Genomic DNA, 21018 nt, shown 5'->3' with positions numbered 1-21018 from the left:
CGAGAAGCGTTCAGACACAGTAGGCCGAGTTTCCACTGAGCGCGTCAAGCTGTAGAGAAGTAAGAGATTGGACACCGTTTAGACAACTTTTGATTGGTGCTTTGATCCGCCATATTGTTCAAGACAACTACGAGGGAATATGAATATAATATTGACGTTTCTGCATGGTTCATTGGTTTCATATCAAAATGGTTTAAGATAATGTCATCAAGAACTCCGAGATTAGCTTTAGGTAAATTAAATATGACTAAATTTGAAGAAACAATAAACTTTTTACATGACGTAATTTCAAAAATAAAAGTTGGCAAATCAGAGGCATGGAAACCTTTTCAAAAAGAAATAATTATTTCCACAAAATCTGCTATAGAATTAAGTACCTATTTATTAGAAAAAGAAGCTTTCGAATTTGTTTTATTAGAAAGATTTATGCAGGATTGCCTCGAAAATTTATTTTCAATTATCCGAATGAAGCACGTAATTCCAAATGCTATACAATTTAAAAATGATGTAAAATTAATAACAATTTTACAATATATGAAAAATTCCGAAAATAGTAGTTATGACCTTGATGATAGAGAATTCTTTTCAGAATTTTTGGATATTGTTGTTGCAAAAAGACGACAATTAAAAAAAGACAAAACCAAAGAGAATTTGTTAAATAATAATATAGTACAAACAAATATAAGTGATATTTGTGATAACCAGGATATAACTTTTAATAATATAAATCTAAACTGTTTATAAACAAGTATTTGATTGAAATTAAATAAAAATTCAATTTACATTTAATTTACGTATATAAGAGCAAAGTAATTCTTGCGTCTCATCGCTTAAGTCTAAATTTTTTTTATGTGGTTTACTTCTTAAACTAGTTATTAACGGATCGGATGACACGTACGAGCATCATATGCATAACATCTTCATTTGTAAACAGACGGCTACATTTTCTACTATGATTAAGTCGATATATCGTTTATAGTCTTTATTTCTTGCCTCTTGAGCTTCTTCCGATAATGTCCCAACAGGTAACGCTGCATTTTCCGAGGCATTTTCTATAATTTCCTTACCGTGAAGAAGAATTTTATGAACGGTAATTGGCATAAAGTACCAAGAATATTTTTCAATAAATATATTTCCGCTGCCTTGTACGCATAAGACCGAATTTTTCTGAATTTATTTCTTCACCACAATTAATCGTTTGTAATATTGTGGAAAATCTTCTGATCAATTCCTCGTCAACTCCAGTTATTACTTAGGAGGGTACGTAATTTATAAAAAAAAAAGATATATAATATTTGTGATAATTGCATTAGTGCAACAGATGGTAAAGTATTCATTATATATGTATTTTATCTATCAACAAGATGTATGTATAACAATAACTAATATATTTATATATTTTAATTTTTTAGGAACAATATAAGTGTGGGTATTGCAAATGGATATTAAAATATGACCAACTTGAACAGCATTGATCGTGCGGAAACTGCGGAAGCATACTTATGTGCGAGTGTGAAAAGACAAAATGTCAGAACCTCAACAGAGGATCCGTAAGAATATTATTAAAAACTATTTAAATAATGTAATTTTAAATAATGTAATTTTGAATTAATAATTTTAGCAATTGGTGACAATTTTGTAGGTTATGAATGGAATTCGTTGTCGAATGTGACAGATGTATTGCATGTATACATACATGTGATTCCCGATCCGCATAAATTTGTTTTCTAATGTCCCATGCAGCGAAAAATACGGAAGCGTAGTCTGTGCGTGCCAATAATATACCTCGATTGACTCTTTGAAGGTTTCGTTTTTCCATAACCGCTAATTCTCTATGAGGGATTTCACTAAAGTCATCCCGGGGATCGTCACAGGCCGCCCTGGGCAATCCTATCTGCAAGCTCGTTTCCCTTTATACCTCTATGCGAGGGAATCCAGACTAAAATTTATATTCCAATTCTTTCTTTTGAATTCAACCAGAAGATTTCTTATTTCTAAGATCAAAAAAGAGGCCCGAGAGGGTTTATAACTAGAAGAGATAGCAAGTAGGTTGGAGCTCCGGTAACTTAGCCGGTCAACTTCGACTTTATTAATTTTCATATTTTTTTATCGTTTGTTGGTCGTTTGTTGGTGATTGCTGGCCTAATTACAACGTTTGTTGGTTCTTAATTTTTTTTTTAATTTAAAAAGAAAAATTAGCATTAAGTTAGCCGGAAAAATTTTATTTTTAATTTCAAAAAAGCCTAATCGAAGCGTAATCGTTTGCTGATGATTGTTGGTCTAATTTTAGCGTTTGTTGGTTTATTATTAGTCTTAAAAACGAAAAAAAAACGAAAAATTATCTCACATATTAAAGTAATCGAAGATTGGTTTATTTGCCTACGACTTAAGCTTTATTTCTATCAATTTAAGGCTAACATTTATAAAACTGCCATATGAATACGGGCCTTAACATCGGCAGAAAATCGCGAAAAGATAAAGAAACATGGTGGTTCGTGGGAAGCACACACACACACACACACACACAACGGGGTGGTGCGAGGGGGGGGCCTTCGGTCCCCCCCTCCCCCGCACCCACCCCGCCGGTAGGAGGTAGGATGCGTGGACCTCGCTTTACAACATAAAGTACATGCATGGGGGAGGGTGCAGAGGAGAAAAGCCTTTCTGTTCACGTGCGCTCACGCATGTAAGCCCCCTTGCACCCCTCCATGCATGTGCTTTATAATTTCGTTTTACAACTTAGCATGTACTTTATGTTGTAAAGCGAGGTCCACGCAGCTTACCGGCGGGGAGGGTGCGGGGGAGGGGGGGGCCGAAGGCCCCCCTCGCACCCCCCCGTTGTGTGTGTGTGTGTGTGTGTGTGTGTGTGTGTGTGTGTGTGTGTGCTTCCCACGAACCACCATGTTTTTTTATCTTTTCGCGATTTTCTGCCGATGTTAAGGCCCGTATTCATATGGCAGTTTTATAGATGTTAGCCTTAAATTGATAGAAATAAAGCTTAAGTCGTAGGCAAATAAACCAATCTTCGATTACTTTAATATGTGAGATAATTTTTCGTTTTTTTTCGTTTTTAAGACTAATAATAAACCAACAAACGCTAAAATTAGACCAACAATCATCAGCAAACGATTACGCATCAATTAGGCTTTTTTGAAATTAAAAATAAAATTTTTCCGGCTAACTTAATGCTAATTTTTCTTTTTAAATTAAAAAAAAAATTAAGAACCAACAAACGTTGTAATTAGGCCAACAATCACCAACAAACGACCAACAAACGATTAAAAAATATGAAAATTAATAAAGTCGAAGTTGACCGGCTAAGTTACCAGAGCTGTAGGTTGGACAGCGAGTCGGAGAAAATATAAGCTTCAGACCACTCCTGCTCCTCACAGATCTGAAGAGCTTTTAATATGGCCATTGATTCCACTGTAAAGGAGGACAAGAAACCAAGAGCAGACGACCTAAAGAGTATGGTACCTGAATCTAGGACAACGGAGAAACCAGCAGAGTCCCCGCCCTCCTTTTTTATAATAGAACCGTCCAGGGGGGCGACGAAAAGACCCAAAAGTTGTAGAATTGTGCCGCCCAGATAGCGCTTTCATCGCCCCCTCTACCCCCGCTGCGGTACGTATCTAGGGCGAAAAGACCCAAAAACTGTAAAATTGTGCCGCCCAGATAGCGCTTTCGTCGCCCCTCCTGCGGTACGCACCTAGCGTCTCACTCTGTTCCGATAGATACATATGAAAAGATCTATGGGAGACAATCTTGTGATTGGCAAGCGTCAATTGCGCTTCCGCGAATTCCGCTTCATGGAACATTAGAAAAGATATTTCAGCGGAACACAACTGACGGAATGTCTGCGATTGGACGGACTTTATTCCGCCAATTCCGCATTGCGCATACGTTCCGTATCATGGGATCGCACCATCAAGCATCAAGTAGCGAACAGCAACCTAGGCTACGATCAACGTGACGCTACAAATGCTTTGGAGCGTTCTTCTAATCTTCTTCTCCTTCTTTGGCTACGGTCAACGTGACGCTACAAAATGCTTTGGAGCGTTCTTCTTCTCCTTCTTCTTTCATTGAAAGAAAAGAGAAGAGGAATGCTTCGAAGCATTTGTAGCGTCACGTTGACCGTAGCCAAGAAGACTAGAGACCAGGAGACCGAACTCCAGTGGTGGGGGTGAGTCAAAATGTGGTCCGGCGCTGTTCGCAGTATGGTCGCCGGCCAATTCATGAACTACGCTACGTGCTGGATAAGTTCGAATCTTTACGTCGTTTGTTCTCTAGTCTTCTTGTTTGTTGCAAACCGTTTAAAACAAAGTGAAATCATGTCTAAAGTGTGTTGCATTGTGAATTGTGAGAGTAAATGTCCCAATTTGGATTCGAATAAAAGGACACTATTTGGATTTCCGAAGGTAAGTGTATTTGATTGAAATAAAAATGAATAACAATCATTTTCTCAAGAACATACAATCAGTTTGATTTTTTCACTTTTCAGGATTCTCATGAAAATCAAATCTGGATAGATAAGATTTCTCCGTTTTTGAGTAAGGGAAACGCTACTCGAAAATATTTACGTATTTGCGATAAACATTTCAAGGACAACGATGTTGAGCGGACTTTTCGAACTGTCTTGAAAGATGGAACAATAAACGAAATACCACGTGAAAAATTTAAATTGAATCAAGGTAGTGTACCATGTATTTTCGATGTACATCAAGATAATTTTGAAGAAGAGTCCATGGATGCAGGAGACGAAAGTTTATGTGTAAGTTGAAAATCGTTATAAATTATGCTTTGAAAATATATTCCCGTTCATTGGATGTCAAGAACATAAGGGAGCGTTGACAAAACGGGTGATTCATTATTATACATTAAGCAGAGCACATATTCTCAGTAAAACTTACAATAAAATATATGATGAGAAGAAAGTGGAGATGCAAAAACATCGAAAACAATCGAAACTTGGTGGAAAATCTGCAAAAAAATAAAAACAAGTGTTTGATAAAAAAAGACTGAATAAAAGTTATGTTATTAAAGTTATAATATATATTTAAAGTTATGTAAAAATATAAGGAGATAAATATAAAGGAAAAACCATAATTTTATTTAAAAAAATTACATTGCATTTTACACATCCAATATCAATAAACATTTTTATGTACAATTTAGCTGTTCCGAGGAAGCTATTATCAATTTCATTACAAAAATTTATATGCTTTGAAAAACCAAGAGTTACACATCCAATATCAATAAACATTTTTATGTACAATTTAGCTGTTCCGAGGAAGCTATTATCAATTTCATTACAAAAATTTATATGCTTTGAAAAACCAAGAGTTTATCAATACAATTCAAACTTTCAACAATATCTCTCACTGATTCTGGCTCAGGTATTAGCCACTTTATATGGTTTTGTTTAAAATATATCTCTCCGTTCATGTTCGAATCAATGATCATATTTAATTTTATAGTATAATCATTCTCTGCTTTAGCAAATATTATGCGGTAATCTTGCACAACAAATCCCCAACTTTCATGTGGCAACTGAATGAGTTTTGCATTCTTTCGTAGATATTGAAATAGACAATTTTTGCATGTCTTTGCAATCCTGTAGTCGCCGTGTATTTCGCAACCTGCTTTTACGAATCTTTCCTCAATTTCTTCTCGATATTCGCCCATGGTTGCATCAATTACTTTTCCAGACTCAGTGCCCTATGCAAAAAAATTCAATTGATTATATTTCACAACACAGAATATCGTATTTTTTTTATCACTTGTTTTATCCAAAAAAAGTTTCCTATGTGAACTTCGTCGTTCCTAAGTATCATATATTATTTATTAAAACTTACGACATCAAAATTAAATTCAGTGTTTACATCTGCCAAGATGCCAAGCTGATGTTCTTGGTTATGTTGCACGAAGCTCTTGCACCATCTTGCACCGGAAATCCAGCACGCCGTAGTTCATGAATTGGCCGGCGACCATACTGCGAACAGCGCCGGACCACATTTTGACTCACCCCCACCACTGAAATTTTAAGGAGTTCGGTCTCCTGGTCTCTAGTCTTCTTGACCGTAGCCTTTATTCATATTCATAGAAAGAAAGGAGAAGAGTAGAAGAGGAATGCTTCGAAGCATTTGTAGCGTCACGTTGACCTTAGCCCCAATCAGCGACGTGATATCAGCAGTGGCGTAGAAAATATTGCTTCGGTGATTGGTTACTGCTCGCTGCTTGACGCTTGGCGCGTCCTGTCTGAATCCAGCTTCACGCGCCGCGTCATCCATCGCAACCAATCAAAACATCTTATTTTATTACATTATTTGTGACGGGATGTTTAGATTGGTTAACGACAGAAGACGCGACGCGTGACGCGCTCAGTGGAAACATAGCCTAAGGCTGAGTTTCCACTGAGCGCGTCACGCGTCGCGTCGTCACAAGTTAACCAATCAAAACATCCCATTTCATTACATTCTTGTGACGGGATCGAAATGGGATGTTTTGATTGGATGACGCGACGCGTGACGCGCTCAGTGGAAACTCAGCCTAAGGCTGAGTTTCCACTGAGCGCGTCACGCATCGCGTCGTCCGAGTTGAACCAATCAAAACATCCCATTTCGATCCCGTCACAAGAATGTAATAAAATGGGATGTTTTGATTGGTTAACTTGTGACGACGCGACGCGTGACGCGCTCAGTGGAAACTCAGCCTAAGGGTGCTGTCTCATGGACATCGGAATTATCGGAAAACGGAATCGAAAAGGTGAGATAGTGGGGAGCTAACCAATCAGACAGAATGATTCCGTTGCGTGTTTTTACATCTGGGCACGTATTACGGACTTGTTCGGAATGGATTCTGATCGGAATTATTCCGTTTTCCCTAGAAAAGACAATAGAAATCTAGGAAATAACTGAACAATTCCGATCGGAATCCATTCCGAACAAGTCCATAAGGGTGCCTCCCCATGCAGGACGAAATCTCGGAAAACGGAATCTCGGAATCATTTTGATTGGTTAGTCCCTTGAGGCTATTGGTTAGCCTCATGGGACTAACCAATCAGAATGATTCCGAGATTCCGTTTTCCGAGATTCCGTCTTGCATGGGGAGGCACCCTAATAGATCCCCTGGTTCCCCATGGCGATCATTTTTCGGAACGGAATTCATGCATGTGCGTATAATAATTCAAATATCTGGCAGTTACTGGCGTTTAAAGAGTGTTGTGATAAGTTGCTGTTGTATTTATATATCTGTTTTGATTGAAAAAGGGGAATATAATGTCATCTGCTGTAAGTATTGTAATTATGAGATACGTATGCTAAGTTATGTTATATTAGGTTATAATGTTTATATATTGATGGTCTAGCATACATTTCTAGCCTAACATACATATACAATATGGTTATTAGTAGTATTAGTAGTATTCAATATTTGTTAAAAACAGTATATATATTATAATAAAAAAAGTACATTATATTTTGTTTATATTCTTCTATGGCTCCAGCCACTCCATTATCATAAGACATAATTTTGCTGTTTTTGCTTTCATTTTTTCATTTCTATAAAATAAAACATAAACAAAATATAATGTACTATTTTTATTATATACTGTCTTTAACAAATTGAAACTACTATAACCATATTGTATATGTATGTTAGGCTAGAAATGTATGCTAGACCATCAATAATATATAAACATTCTGCTTTAAAGCGGGGAACACACACTTTTGCATAACGCATAATACGTACGCATAAGAAAACTGATTGGTGTATTTTCTTATGCACATGTGTATGGACCAATCAATTTTCTTATGCTTACGCATTATGCGTTGTGCAGAAGTGTGTGCTCCCCGCTTAAGAACAGTAGGTATGTATATACATATGTACATACATACGTCGACGCGCTCTTTGATGACCAAAATAAAATTATTAATTACAAAAAAACTAATTGGCCACAAACGTTAAATATTGACCTACAATCAATCACAAACGATTTACAAACAAAATACACTTGGAAAAATTAAAAATAATCAAATTTAGTAATTTCTGTTGCTTTATAGAGGTGATGCGTGGCCAATAATTTCCCGCTAGTTAGAGAAACGTGAGAAGTGATTGGCCACCGCATCAACTTCCGCCATGCAAAACGCGTCGATGAGCTCTTTGTGCGCAAAAGCTTGAGTACATTTCGCGCAGCTGTACATTAACCTTATTAACTGAACTTATTTTGCAAATAAACTCAGAAATTTATTAATTCACAAACGTTATGGCTTCTACTCACAGGAAGCGGAAACGCTTACCGCGCGGCAAGAAGCAACGCGGTAACCAATAAACTTTTGGTTCTCAAAAGCGACATGTTGATTGGCTACCGCGTCGCTTCTTGCCGCGCGGCAAGCGTTTTCGCGTCCTGTGGGCAGAAGCCATAACACTGGTATATTTGTAAATCACAAACGATTTCCTATTAATTACAGTTATCAGTGATCAAAAATCTGTTTGTTACTAAAAAGTGACGGCTGACATTATGGCCAAAATAAAATTAATTACAAATAAACTAATTGGTCACAAACATTAAAAACTGACTCACAATTAATCACAAACGATTTACAAACGAAATACACTTAGAAAAATAAAAAACTATCAAAGTTAGTAATTTCTGTCGGCTAGCTTCATAGAGGTGAAATGTATTCTGGCCTAGTTTACACCGATCACTTGATACGTGTATTAAGGGCCAATTTCACCAACCACAGTTAGCTTAACCGATGATTAAAGTTAGCAGAATTGACCAATAGAAATGAATCCACCCTGCTTTCTATTGGTCAATTCTGCTAACTTTAACCGTCGGTTAACGCTAACTGTGGTTGGTGAAATTGGCCCTAAATGGTAAATAACTAATAAATTAGTTTGATTATTGGCTGATCAGTTCAAATATACTATTCGATACGCGTATCAAAGAGATCAGTGTAAACTAGGCCTCTAATATCTCAAGGAGTGGAACTCGCGGAAGCTCAATTGACGCTTGCCAATCACAAGATTGTTTCCCATAGATTCTTTCATTATATCTATCGGAACAGTGTAATTATTAGCACGCACAGACTACGCTTCCGCATTTTCCGCTGCATGGGACAATTATAAAACAAATTTATGCGGATTGGAATCATACATATACATGCAATACATCTGTCACATTTGTTATGCCGCGTCGCCGGTTGGTGACGGCTTACGGCAAAACGTTTATTATTTTCGGGATCTCTTGACCTTACGAGTTGGGACTCGGTAGGCACAGGCGGGCAGACTAGGAAGCGGTCGGGTTTGCAGGTGGAACGGGGGTGTAGGCGTCGTTAAATGAACTTCACTTCGTTTTACTTTATATTGGAGCTTTATTTCAGCGCTCCTGTTACACTCACTAACTTACACTTGTAATTGCCTTTCACAATTACTATAACTCGCACGCGCTTTGTTATAATGTAGAACTTCGCGACACGACTTACGAGAACGGTCACGGGCAGAGTCTCCGGTGTATTACTCTCCGTCGCGGCTTCTTCGACAGTCCCTTATATTGCTTTGAGTTATGCCCTGTCGGCACTTTTCCGCCGGGTTCGACGGTCCCACGAATGAGGTCGGTCAGTGACCGAGCGCATTCGCAATCTCGCTGTACTCCCGCGGTTCCGCGATTGTCGAAATGCGTTGTCGCACATTCCTATGCATCTCGCAATATTGTGTCGAAATGCGTTGTCGCACATTCTTATGCATATCGCAATAGTTCGATTGACGCGGAAGCTTGATGAACTTCCGCGTCCGCGTCAGCGTAAATTGAGGAGTCTTTCGAAAGACAATTTTCTCGAAGTCTTTCGAAAGGCTATTCTATAATTTTATTATAAATAATTTAATAATTACCCGTTGTAATTTTAGATTACAACACATTTATGAATTCCATGGCATTCATAATAACCTACGAAATTAATAATATTCTTATGAATTTCTGTTAAATTTCTGACATTTCGTCTTCTCATACTCGCACACAAGTTCACAAAAGTATATTTCCGCAGTTTCCGCACGATCAGAGATGTGGATTGTGGATAAAAATAAAAATATAAACTTGCGGATAAAAGTCGGCGGAACGAACGTAAAAAAGATCGAACCAATCACGACCGTTCCGCCAATTCCGCATTGCCTATAGCCGTATATGTTCTGTGCCATGGGATCGCACCATAATAGGGATCCTTTAATGAGGGAAGCAATACTGCTTATCTTGTCAACCTGAATGTGCCATGCTTTGCACATATAAAAGTTATATACACTAATCTTGTTTTCTAGGCTTTCAATCTTGTTAGATCTAATTGCACGATATTGTTCTTAAATGTTGTCCTTAGGTCATGCCGGTCTAATTTTGTGGATATTTATTATGGAATTTTTGTACAAAGCAAATATTATCATTACGTATACCAAAAGTGAGTGCCACCTACAATTTTAAAAGTATCGTAAAATCTAAATTAAATAAAAAAATAGTAACATTAAATCAAAAAGAAAAATCAAAGGACCTAACTTATTGTAACTCAAGTGTAAAAGAAAGGATATTTTTTATTTTTTGTATTTTTTACCATGTTGTGTTTTTAACCATGTTGTGTTTTTAACCATGTTATACCGCGATGATCACCTTGAGTAAAATATATATTATACATGGGTAAGTAATGTTGCATATAAACTACGTGAAAAATAAATAGAACCATTTTTGTAGAGAATTTTATGATCTTTCTTTTTTGTAACTACCTTAATTGACCTCCGAGCCATACAAAACGAGATTTTCGCAAAAAACTGATTTTCGTGACTTGATCTTGAATAACTTTTTTAGCCCTGCCGATATTGTTCTCTATTTTTAATATGTTATTTAAAACAACGAAATAAACCGGTTAAGGGGATCCTGCAGTGACTGGCGAACTTCCTCGATGTCGATAATGTCAACCTTTCTAATTTTGTTTTCCCTATATCTGTCTTTGTCTAACGAAATGACATCTGTCCTTTTTTCGATTGCTCGCCATCTTACGCAAGATCCGGCAACTACTGTTGCTGCTCTTCTTGTCATCCTGCATCCGTATTTACATTACTAAAATAATTATTAGATGGATCTTTTTTTGTACGCATTGAATCTTACTTCTACTTACACGATATTATTCCTACATGTTTTCCCAAGGGTGGATGATAAACATTATGTACGTATAAACTGTAGAATTTTTGTTTTAAGCAAATATTGTCGTCAGGTGACAGCTGTGTATGTGCCCCAATAAATAATATTTTTAATTTTTTGGTGCTTTTGATATAAAATCGCGTTTTCCACCCTAGATTTTTGTGCGGACTTTAATTCTAGACCAAGAACTTGCAATTCTGTAAAGCCAATTAAAAGATCCATTGATTAACGATAATGTCGGTAAATCATACGGCTGCAGGATCCCCTTAAAACAAAAAATAAAATGTAACGGTGCTAATTATTTTACAGACGAACGTGTTTCTGTGTTTTGTTAATACGATGCTGTCCGTCAATAATTAAAATATTAAAAATGGTGCAAATTAGAAATTTGCACTTGGCTTCCTCATAGAGGAAGTGATGTCTTAAGATCCTAATACGGCCCTCTGATTGGCAACACATTGGCATTGAAAACTCAAAAAACAATTTTTACTTCGGTCTTTTCTATCCCTATTTCATATATAATTCTTTTAAATTCGGTTGATTAGACTTAGCTTTATATGCGAGCAAAATTATGGACCTTTAATCGCGTATAAAGCTGGGGTTAATCAACCAAATTTTAAAACATTATATATGAAATAGGGGTAGAAAAGACTAAAAAATATAATAAAATTAAAAATAAATCGATATCTCCAAATTTGCGGAAGTTAGAGCAACCACGGACATTTCTAAAAAAATTCAAAAATTTTTTAAAAAAGAACCCCTTTACCGATCATCGCTAAATTCAATACCAACCTTCCTTGAATGATATTCTATCGATTAAAAAAAAACCATCCCAATATCTAAAAAATTACGGAAGTTATACCATAAACAAAAAAAAAGATAAGTCAACACCAACCTACCTTTGATGATTTTTCGACGTTTTCGAACATAAGCAACACATTGGCATCAAAAACTCAAAAAACAATTTTTACTTTAGTCTTTTCTACCCCTATTTCATATATAATTCTTTTAAATTTGGTTGATTAGACTTAGCTTTATATGCGAGCAAAATTATGGACCTTTGATCGCGTATAAAGCTGGATCTAATCAACCAAATCTTAAAAAATTATATATGAAATAAGGGTAGAAAAGACTGAAAAATATAATAAAATTAGAAATAAATCGATATCTCCAAATTTGCGGAAGTTAGAGCAACCACGGACATTTCTAAAAAAATTCAAAATTTTTTTTAAAAAAGAACCCCTTTACCGATCATCGCCAAATTCAATACCAACCTTCCTTGAATGATACTCTATCGATTAAAAAAAAAACATCCCGATATCTAAAAAATTACGGAAGTTAGAGCATATACGGACAACAAAAGCATACATACATACACACATACATACACACGGACATTTTGTATAAAAGTGATTTTTCGACGTTTTAAAACATTCTAAACACTTTGCCAAAAATACTTAAAAAAAATTTTTTTCACGAAAACAAAGCTTCCTTTATGAGGAAGCAAAAATTAACAAAAATATTAATTTTTTCTCGTTTTCAATATAAATTCGACCACCATGACCTAGATTTTGATCCGTACTTTAATTCTAGACAAGAATTTTGCATTTCTATAAAGCCAATTAAAAGATTAGTGCTAAGAAAAAAAGCCGGTATTACAAACGGCTTTAGGATCCCCTTAATATTGTGGTTATATGTCATAAATTGACATATACTATACACTATCTTTACTAATTGTAAAATATACTCAAAGCGGAAATATCCCATTAATGGTGGACGACCAATCCGCATCCTGCAGCCTCGGTGTTCTATCTCTTATTAACAAAAGGATCCCTACATCATAATAACCTCTCCTGTCCTCTTCTGCATTGGCATCGCAATCTCGCAATGTCCACCTTACTACATAAATGTGTGCTTTTCATTTAGCGACTCAAGTCGACACAAACGTCATTCTGTCTCTTTTCAACATCTAGTGAGCAACAAAGATAGAATGACGTTTGTGTCGACTTGTACCGTTAACTGGAAAGCACCTACTGTTGCCAGCCAATCACGGAGAGCTGGTCACATAACCCATTAGCGCCTCTCTCCTAGGTCATGTTCCAAAACTCACTCTAGTTAACTAAAATGCTAGTGTACGTGACGTAAACTATAGATTTTAGTTACCCAGAGTGAGTTTTGAAACATGACCCTAGAGACTCTTTAGTACTATACACACTAGTGTCTATACACACATATCAGCAAATTATTTCTCTAGTACTGTATTATTATTATTTTATTAAACATTTTGTTAATAACTTTTTAATAAAAAACAACCGTCGGCTAAAACTTTCTAAAGATCACTCAGGAGGGTGACCTTGACAATATATGTCAAGGTCAAGCTTATCGGAGTCTGCTCCACTAAACTAGATAATTACCCTATTCTTAAATCTTAATTGCTAATAAATTATTATTGCACTATAAAACTATCTATAAAACATAAATTAAACGCGTACAAGTGTCATATTGTAAACATGTTACTGTAAGAGAACTTATTACTTTATTATTATTAATTAGTCTATATATATATATATATATATATATATATATATATATATATATATAACACAGGGTGTTCTAAAAAAGGGGGGCCAAAATTTAGGGAGATATTCCTCACACCTAAAGGATGAAAAAATGTTATATGAACATGTGCGGAAACGCTTTATTCAGGAGTTGTGTTGAAAATACTGTTGACTGTATTACTTACACAAGAAACAATTTAAGATTAATCATTGTGGACGATAATCGTTTAATCAGTAGGTTTATTTACATTTGTTTTTAAAGTGACCTTGAGTTGTCTGGAAAATAAGGTCACTACCTCATTTAGCCGTAACGTCACATACTCAGAAAAGAAGCCAGGCAGAAATAAAATGGGTTTCCGCACCCATGTTCATATAACATTTTTTCATCCTTTAGGTGTGAGAAATATCTCCCTAAATTTTGGCTTCCTTTTTTTAGGACACCCTGTATATATACTGCAATGAATTAAGGACTTTGATAATAATTTTTTATACATTGTTTTATAATAGTTTATAAAACAAATTATTTGCTCTAAAGGCATATGCATTGCACACAGTTTCATCATTTCAAATCAATTAATAGTTTATTACGATTGCGACTGTTTGTTTTACTGAATTAAACTTATCAGCTAAGAGTTTTAATCCCAAGTAAAACGCATGCCCAATGCTTTTAGAAATGTTTATTTTGAAACATTCTATAAATTTCTAATAGTTTCTTTCAACCCAGTTTTTAAAGCTGTCCATTCTGAGCCAACATTTCTTGCATAAGTTGCACACGTTTATTTAATATTTTAATTTTTTAGTTCATAATTTTCTTCGTATAACTTTCTATTTTTTACATCAATCTCTTCAGTCTTCTTATCTACTTTTATTACTTGTTCCACAGTTCCTTTTATCTTATTCTGCAACTGTCCATTTTCATCGATAATGCTCCTCAGTATATCATTATTCTCATCTTTTATATCAATCTCTTCAGTCTTCTTTACTTTTACTACGTCTTCCACAGTCTCTTTTATACTATTCTGCAACTGTTTATTTTCATCTATGATGCTCCTCAGTAAATCCTTATTCTCATCTTTTATATCAATTTCTTCAGTCTTGTCTATTTTTACTATTACTTCCATAGTTCCTTTCATCTTATTCTGCAACTGTTTATTTTCATGTATAATGCTCTTCAGTAAATCCTTATTCTCATCCATTGACTGCATTTCGTCTATTTGTTCTACAATTTCTTGAGATTTTGCAATAGTTTGTATATCTTCTTTGGTTAATGGTTTTACAGTCTGTACACAATCACATTGATGTTGAATCAAGTATCCCCTTTTTTTTCTTAGATATGTCTTTCCATTGGATATATTATTAATAGTTAATGGTGTTAGTAGCTTTCGCTGGTTTGACTTACTATATGTGTGATCACAATGATTTCTAGGCACATTTTTAAATTGCTTACTTCTTCTTGATGGTTGCTCGTTTAGAGGTAATTGTGCAATGAAACTATTCCTCGGACAGTTCTTTCGATCCTGTAAAAGACACGTACAAAAACGAGAAGGAACTGAACCTAGTTTTACTCGTTTACGCCCAGCAACAAATTCAATTTGCGATGGCTCAAAATGTACCTACAGAAAGAAAACCACAACATGTTTGAGTCTAACAATAAATTACATTGTTATATCTATTCATCTTCCAAAGTGCAGAATTAAAACGTACTGCACATTGTTTCTAACCTCGCAAAGTTTTTGAGAACTACTAGGTGACCAGTTCTTGCCTCTTCCAACCGCAGCAATCCATTTTTGTTTTAATGACTCATCGTGCGGATACCTGACCAGTGCATAGCCTTGATTACTGTTGTTTGAACAGTTGCATGCAGTGCAATGCGATGGCATAGCGAACGGTAATGTAATGTAAACCCATGATAAAGCCACAGTATATACTGTGGTAAAGCCTATCCATCAATCCATCCATTATCCATCGACATATAAGCACAGTATATACAGTAGCGCAACTCTCTGTCGGCACTTTTGATGTTAGCGTGGATAAAAATGAACTGCACATGCGCGTGCGAGGTATGTAACCAATCAGAGCACCGATAATCTGTCTCACTTCCTCTCGCTGTTATAAGTCTCTCTCTCTTTCTAATTTATCGTTGCGTGTCAGACGCGCGCGTTTTGATTGGGATAATGTATGGAGACGCATGTTTGACGTGCGTTATAACGCGCAGAAACGCATGCATAAACAACAAGGGTTACATTTGAGATAGAAATAAAACATAATGTACAACCAGACGCGCGCTATATATTTATTTATTGGCACTATATATTTTTTAATTATATATATATATAGGTTAGGTATGTACAAAATACAGATAAATTTTAATAATTTGTATAGCAATTGTACAAATGTGCCATATTACTTCTTCGTGTTATACACGAGTTGTATAACACAAATCAATAAATTATTTATGCTATCAATATTTAAACGGTCACAAAAGGAAATATCAAGGAAATATTAAGAAAATTATATAATACAACTTGTAACTTAATTTTATCTAAAATATAAGTAGAAAGGGCTGTAAGGGTCACAACGCGGATCACGGTGCGTTCAGATATAAATTTATTCCTCGATTTACAAAAATCCAAACGTTTCGGCTCCTGTCTGAGCCATCCTCAGTGGTATAATATTAACATCAAAAATATATATTCTCCCTTAACATATGGTGAGTTTACTGTTTCAATTTGACAGAAACTTAGTGAGACTAAAAGGTCCAAATCAGTTAGTCTGGAGAAAAAATACATCGCAGTCAAACCGAATAATAAGAAAATAAGGCAAAGAAAATGATCTGTGCAGAGCGATCTGTAAGACGAGATCATTCAGAATGTCTTTCGTTGTGCGTCGTGTCGATGGGATCTCGTCTTACAGATCGCTCTGCACAGATCATTTTCTTTGCCTTATTTTCTTATTATTCGGTTTGACTGCGATGTATTTTTTCTCCAGACTAACTGATTTGGACCTTTTAGTCTCACTAAGTTTCTGTCAAATTGAAACAGTAAACTCACCATATGTTAAGGGAGAATATATATTTTTGATGTTAATATTATACCACTGAGGATGCTCAGACAGGAGCCGAAACGTTTGGATTTTTGTAAATCGAGGAATAAATTTATATCTGAACGCACCGTGATCCGCGTTGTGACCCTTACAGCCCTTTCTACTTATATTTTAGATAAAATTAAGTTACAAGTTGTATTATATAATTTTCTTAATATTTCCTTGATATTTCCTTTTGTGACCGTTTAAATATTGATAGCATAAATAATTTATTGATTTGTGTTATACAACTCGTGTATAACACGAAGAAGTAATATGGCACATTTGTACAATTGCTATACAAATTATTAAAATTTATCTGTATTTTGTACATACCTAACCTATATATATATATAATTAAAAAATATATAGTGCCAATAAATAAATATATAGCGCGCGTCTGGTTGTACATTATGTTTTATTTCTATCTCAAATGTAACCCTTGTTGTTTATGCATGCGTTTCTGCGCGTTATAACGCACGTCAAACATGCGTCTCCATACATTATCCCAATCAAAACGCGCGCGTCTGACACGCAACGATAAATTAGAAAGAGAGAGAGACTTATAACAGCGAAAGGAAGTGAGACAGATTATCGGTGCTCTGATTGGTTACATACCTCGCACGCGTATGTGCAGTTCATTTTCATCCACACTGAAATCGGGAGAGTTGCGCTACTGTATATACTGTGATATAAGTCACCTATAGAGTATAGAGGTATAGCCACAGTATATACTGTGGTATAGCTGTGATATAGACCAGTGGAAGTAGAGTCCTAAATAATGGCTCGCTTGCTGATTGGCTGACCGCGACCACCAATCAAAACCAAGAGTAATGGTCCCGCAGCTGGGGGTCAATTCTGTATCTTGGGACGAGGTGAAAATTACAAAAGTGAACAGATTTACCAGGGAATCGATTCTGTATCTTGGGACGAGGTGAAAATTACAAAAGTGAGGAAATTCACTAGAGAATCTACAATTTCATTTGTCGAAATCTAGTAAATCTGTTCACTTTTGTAATTTTCACCTCGTCTCAAAATACAGAATCGACCTCCTGGGGGTCCCCAGATTTCGACAAATGAAATTGTAGATTCTCTAGTGAATTTCCTCACTTTTGTAATTTTTACCTTGTCCCAAGATACAGAATCGAACCCCAGGATTCCATGTGCGAAGCGAAGTGAGGGCTCAGACAATGACAAAAATAAGGAATATTAAGGCTGATTTATAGAGGCCGTAACTGTTAATTTAAGTCGTAATCTTTAAGAAATTGACATATCACAGTCGACTGTTCTTCTCACATTCGACTGTGATTGGTCAATTTCTTAAAGACGGCTTAAATCAACGGATACGGCCTCTATAAATCAGCCTTTAAAGTGAGATGCAACATGCCTTATTCCTAATTCCTTTATCTTATTTCTTATTCCTCTCATTGTGACTGAGCCTTATGCCCGTATCAGACTACGGATTGGGATTGAGATTGGATTGAAATTTGACTTATCAGAGCAAAGTTTACTAAACTTGAGATCAGTTTTCTCTATTCTGATTTATTAAATTTCAATCCAATCTCAATCCCAATCCGTAGTCTGATACGGGCTTTAAGGGTGCGGTCACATGGACTGATATTTTCTGCGTATAGAGCCTCGCACACAAAATTGCATAGGCTGCATATGCATAGCATAAAGGTGGAAGCACATAAAATTGCAGGAGCCTTGAGCAGAATGCAGAAGCCATATGCGCATGCGCTATGGTATTTGTAGAGCTCTACAGATACCACAGCGCACGCGCATATGTGCTTCCTAAGAGCCACCGCACAAGACTCTCGTATGGTCACGTAGCGTAACATAACGTGAGCCAACGCACAAGAAACGTATTGGTTACGGCCGTTACGGCGTTATACGTTTCTTGTGCGTTGATCTACGTTACGTTACCATACGAGAGCTTGTGCGGAGGCTCTAACCGATACGTTTCTTGTGCGTTGATTCACGTTACGTTACGCTACGTGACCATACGAGAGTCTTGTGCGGTGGCTCTAAGACCGCTAAACCAATGAGCATCTTAAGCGGGGAGCACACACTTCTGCACAATGCATAATGCGTAAGCATAAAGGTGAAATTTCATGGGCAGTAAAAAGCAGCAGCAGATCGTACTGATTGGCTGCAAAATAGAGAAGTTCTCGAGTTCCTAGAACTTCTCTATTTTGTAGCCAATCAGTACGATCTGCTGCTACTTTTCACTGCCCATGAAATTTCACCTTAAGAAAATTGATTGGTCCATACACATGTGCATAAGGAAATAGACCAATCAGTTTTCTTATGCTTACGTATTAAGGCCTTGGCACATAGAAAAACTTATAGCGTTTTTTCTTGGCTGCACTACCGCCCTGCACTGCCCTGCACTACCCAATAGCGTTGCACTAGTGTTGCACTAGTGTTGCACTAGTAGGCGATAGTGCAGCCAAGAAAAAACGCTATTAAGCAGTAAAACTCAACCAGTAAGCAAATCAGCCAATCACAGTCAAGAACTTAAGGCACGGCCCTAAGCGGTAGCGAATCCATACTGTTGATTTCTTACTGCTTAAAGTTTTACTGCTTAAGTTTTTCTATGTGCCAAGGCCCTTATGCGTTGTGCAGAAGTGTGTGCTCCCCGCTTTAAGGTTAATCCAGACAAACTTGCATAGCGCATGAACATAAGCATAAGAAAATTGATTGGTCCATATGCATGTGCATAAGGAAATAGACCAATCCGTTTCTTTATGCATATGGGTTATGCACCTATGCAAGTTTGTCTGGATAGACTTTTAATGTAAATTAATATGGCGACTTTATGCTGGATGCTCATTGGTTTAGCGGTCTTATGCTACGCTTATGCTAAGCTATGCATTTTGTGTGCGATGGCCTTAAAGCGAGGAGCATATGTACATACACAAGGCTTAAGAAATTGACCAATTACAGTCGAATGTGAGAAGAATAATCGACTGTAATTGGTCAATTTCTTAAAGATTACATATTAAATCAACGGTTACGGCCTCTATAAATCAGCCTTTAAGGTCTATTCAGACAAACTTGCATAGGTGCATAACCATATGCATAAAGAAACGGATTGAATTCTCTTATGCTTATGTTTATGGGATGCAAGTTTGTGTGGATATAACGGGGAGCACACACTTCTGTACAACGCATAAAGCGTAAGCATAAGAAAATTGATTGGTCCATACACATGTGCATAAGGAAATAGACCAATCAATTTTCTTATGCTTACGCATTATGCGTTATGCAAAAGTGCGTACGGTGTGTACTCCCCGCTTAACGCGTAACCGCGTAATCAATTATGGCTCGTCTACAATAGCCGCGCAACAGTATACGTAAGCAGTAAGCTGTTGACTTAGGGTGCATCCCCATGGAGAAAGAAATAGCGGAACGGAATTAAAACGGAATTCCTTTGATTGGCTAATATCCCATCTTGAGAGTCCCCACCTAGAGATTAGCCTATCAGAGTCATTCAGAGTAATTCCGTTTTAATGAGGTTTCTCAGTGAAAGCTAGCATAGAGTGCAGCACCATATCAAAATTGGTAGTATTCCGCGCGAGTTTCAAACACCAATTGTTAACATATGGGAAAAATCAGTATTGTAATAAAAATATTATGACTGTATGTCAATCGATAATGTTAGTTCGCATTCATTAACTGAAATAACTCTGTTACAATTTGGTTCGCCGGGTAAAGAGTATATATTAGACATAATAACCGATATTGACGATCTATTTTACCGATCTTGTAAAATCCTTCTTTTTCCCCGTTACTTTTGCTCCCCGAGAACGGAGCTCTTTTTTTAATTTTTCTACAGACCACTTTGCGTATTTTTTGCCACTCTATTATTATCACAATTCTTTTTTATTCTTTCGCTGCTTTGAAATTTGCGCCGTTAGCTGTCAGGCACAGTGGCTCCCCTGTGCGGGAGCAAAAGTTTGTGAGGAACCTCCCGAACCTCATTCCGTTCCGCTATTTCTCTCTCCATGAGGATGCAGCCTTTAAAGGCCATTGCACGTAACGCAGTTTTAGTCAGCTCCGGTAACTTAGCCGGTCAACTTCGACTTTATTAATTTTCATATTTTTTTATCGTTTGTTGGTCGTTTGTTGGTGATTGTTGGCTTAATTACAACGTTTGTTGGTTCTTAATTTTTTTTTAAATTTAAAAAGAAAAAT

At 36.3% G+C, this 21018-nt stretch overlaps 1 protein-coding gene and 1 long non-coding RNA gene across 2 annotated transcripts; both read right to left on the bottom strand.

Moving 5' to 3' along the window:
* Positions 1–4403: 4403 nt before the first annotated feature.
* Positions 4404–6066, bottom strand: LOC139821279 (uncharacterized). Its single transcript, XR_011734225.1, has 3 exons — positions 5856–6066; positions 5126–5718; positions 4404–4980 (listed from the first exon to the last, which is right to left on the bottom strand). It is a non-coding gene; the product is annotated as an uncharacterized lncRNA (long non-coding RNA).
* Positions 6067–10736: 4670 nt separating this feature from the next.
* Positions 10737–15772, bottom strand: LOC139821271 (uncharacterized). The gene is made up of 2 exons (XM_071792183.1): positions 15459–15772; positions 10737–15350 (listed from the first exon to the last, which is right to left on the bottom strand). The coding sequence occupies exons 1-2, from the start codon at positions 15615–15617 to the stop codon at positions 14526–14528; spliced, it is 984 nt and encodes a 327-aa protein (XP_071648284.1). The 5' UTR covers positions 15618–15772; the 3' UTR covers positions 10737–14525.
* Between the last annotated feature and the right edge of the window lie 5246 nt (positions 15773–21018).

The sequence above is a fragment of the Temnothorax longispinosus genome, chromosome 11 (assembly GCF_030848805.1).
Source record: "Temnothorax longispinosus isolate EJ_2023e chromosome 11, Tlon_JGU_v1, whole genome shotgun sequence".
NCBI lineage: Eukaryota > Metazoa > Arthropoda > Insecta > Hymenoptera > Formicidae > Temnothorax > Temnothorax longispinosus.
The sequence above is the reverse complement of the archived record's forward strand: the minus strand, read 5'-3'. Positions and strand labels throughout refer to the sequence as shown.

Excerpts from the sequence above, each read along its gene's own strand:
- LOC139821271 (XM_071792183.1), bottom strand. The coding sequence starts at position 15,617 with ATGCCATCGCATTGCACTGCATGCAACTGTTCAAACAACAGTAATCAA. Across the intron at positions 15,351-15,458 it reads GTTCTCAAAAACTTTGCGAG|GTACATTTTGAGCCATCGCA; the intron begins GTTAGAAACAAT and ends TTCTTTCTGTAG.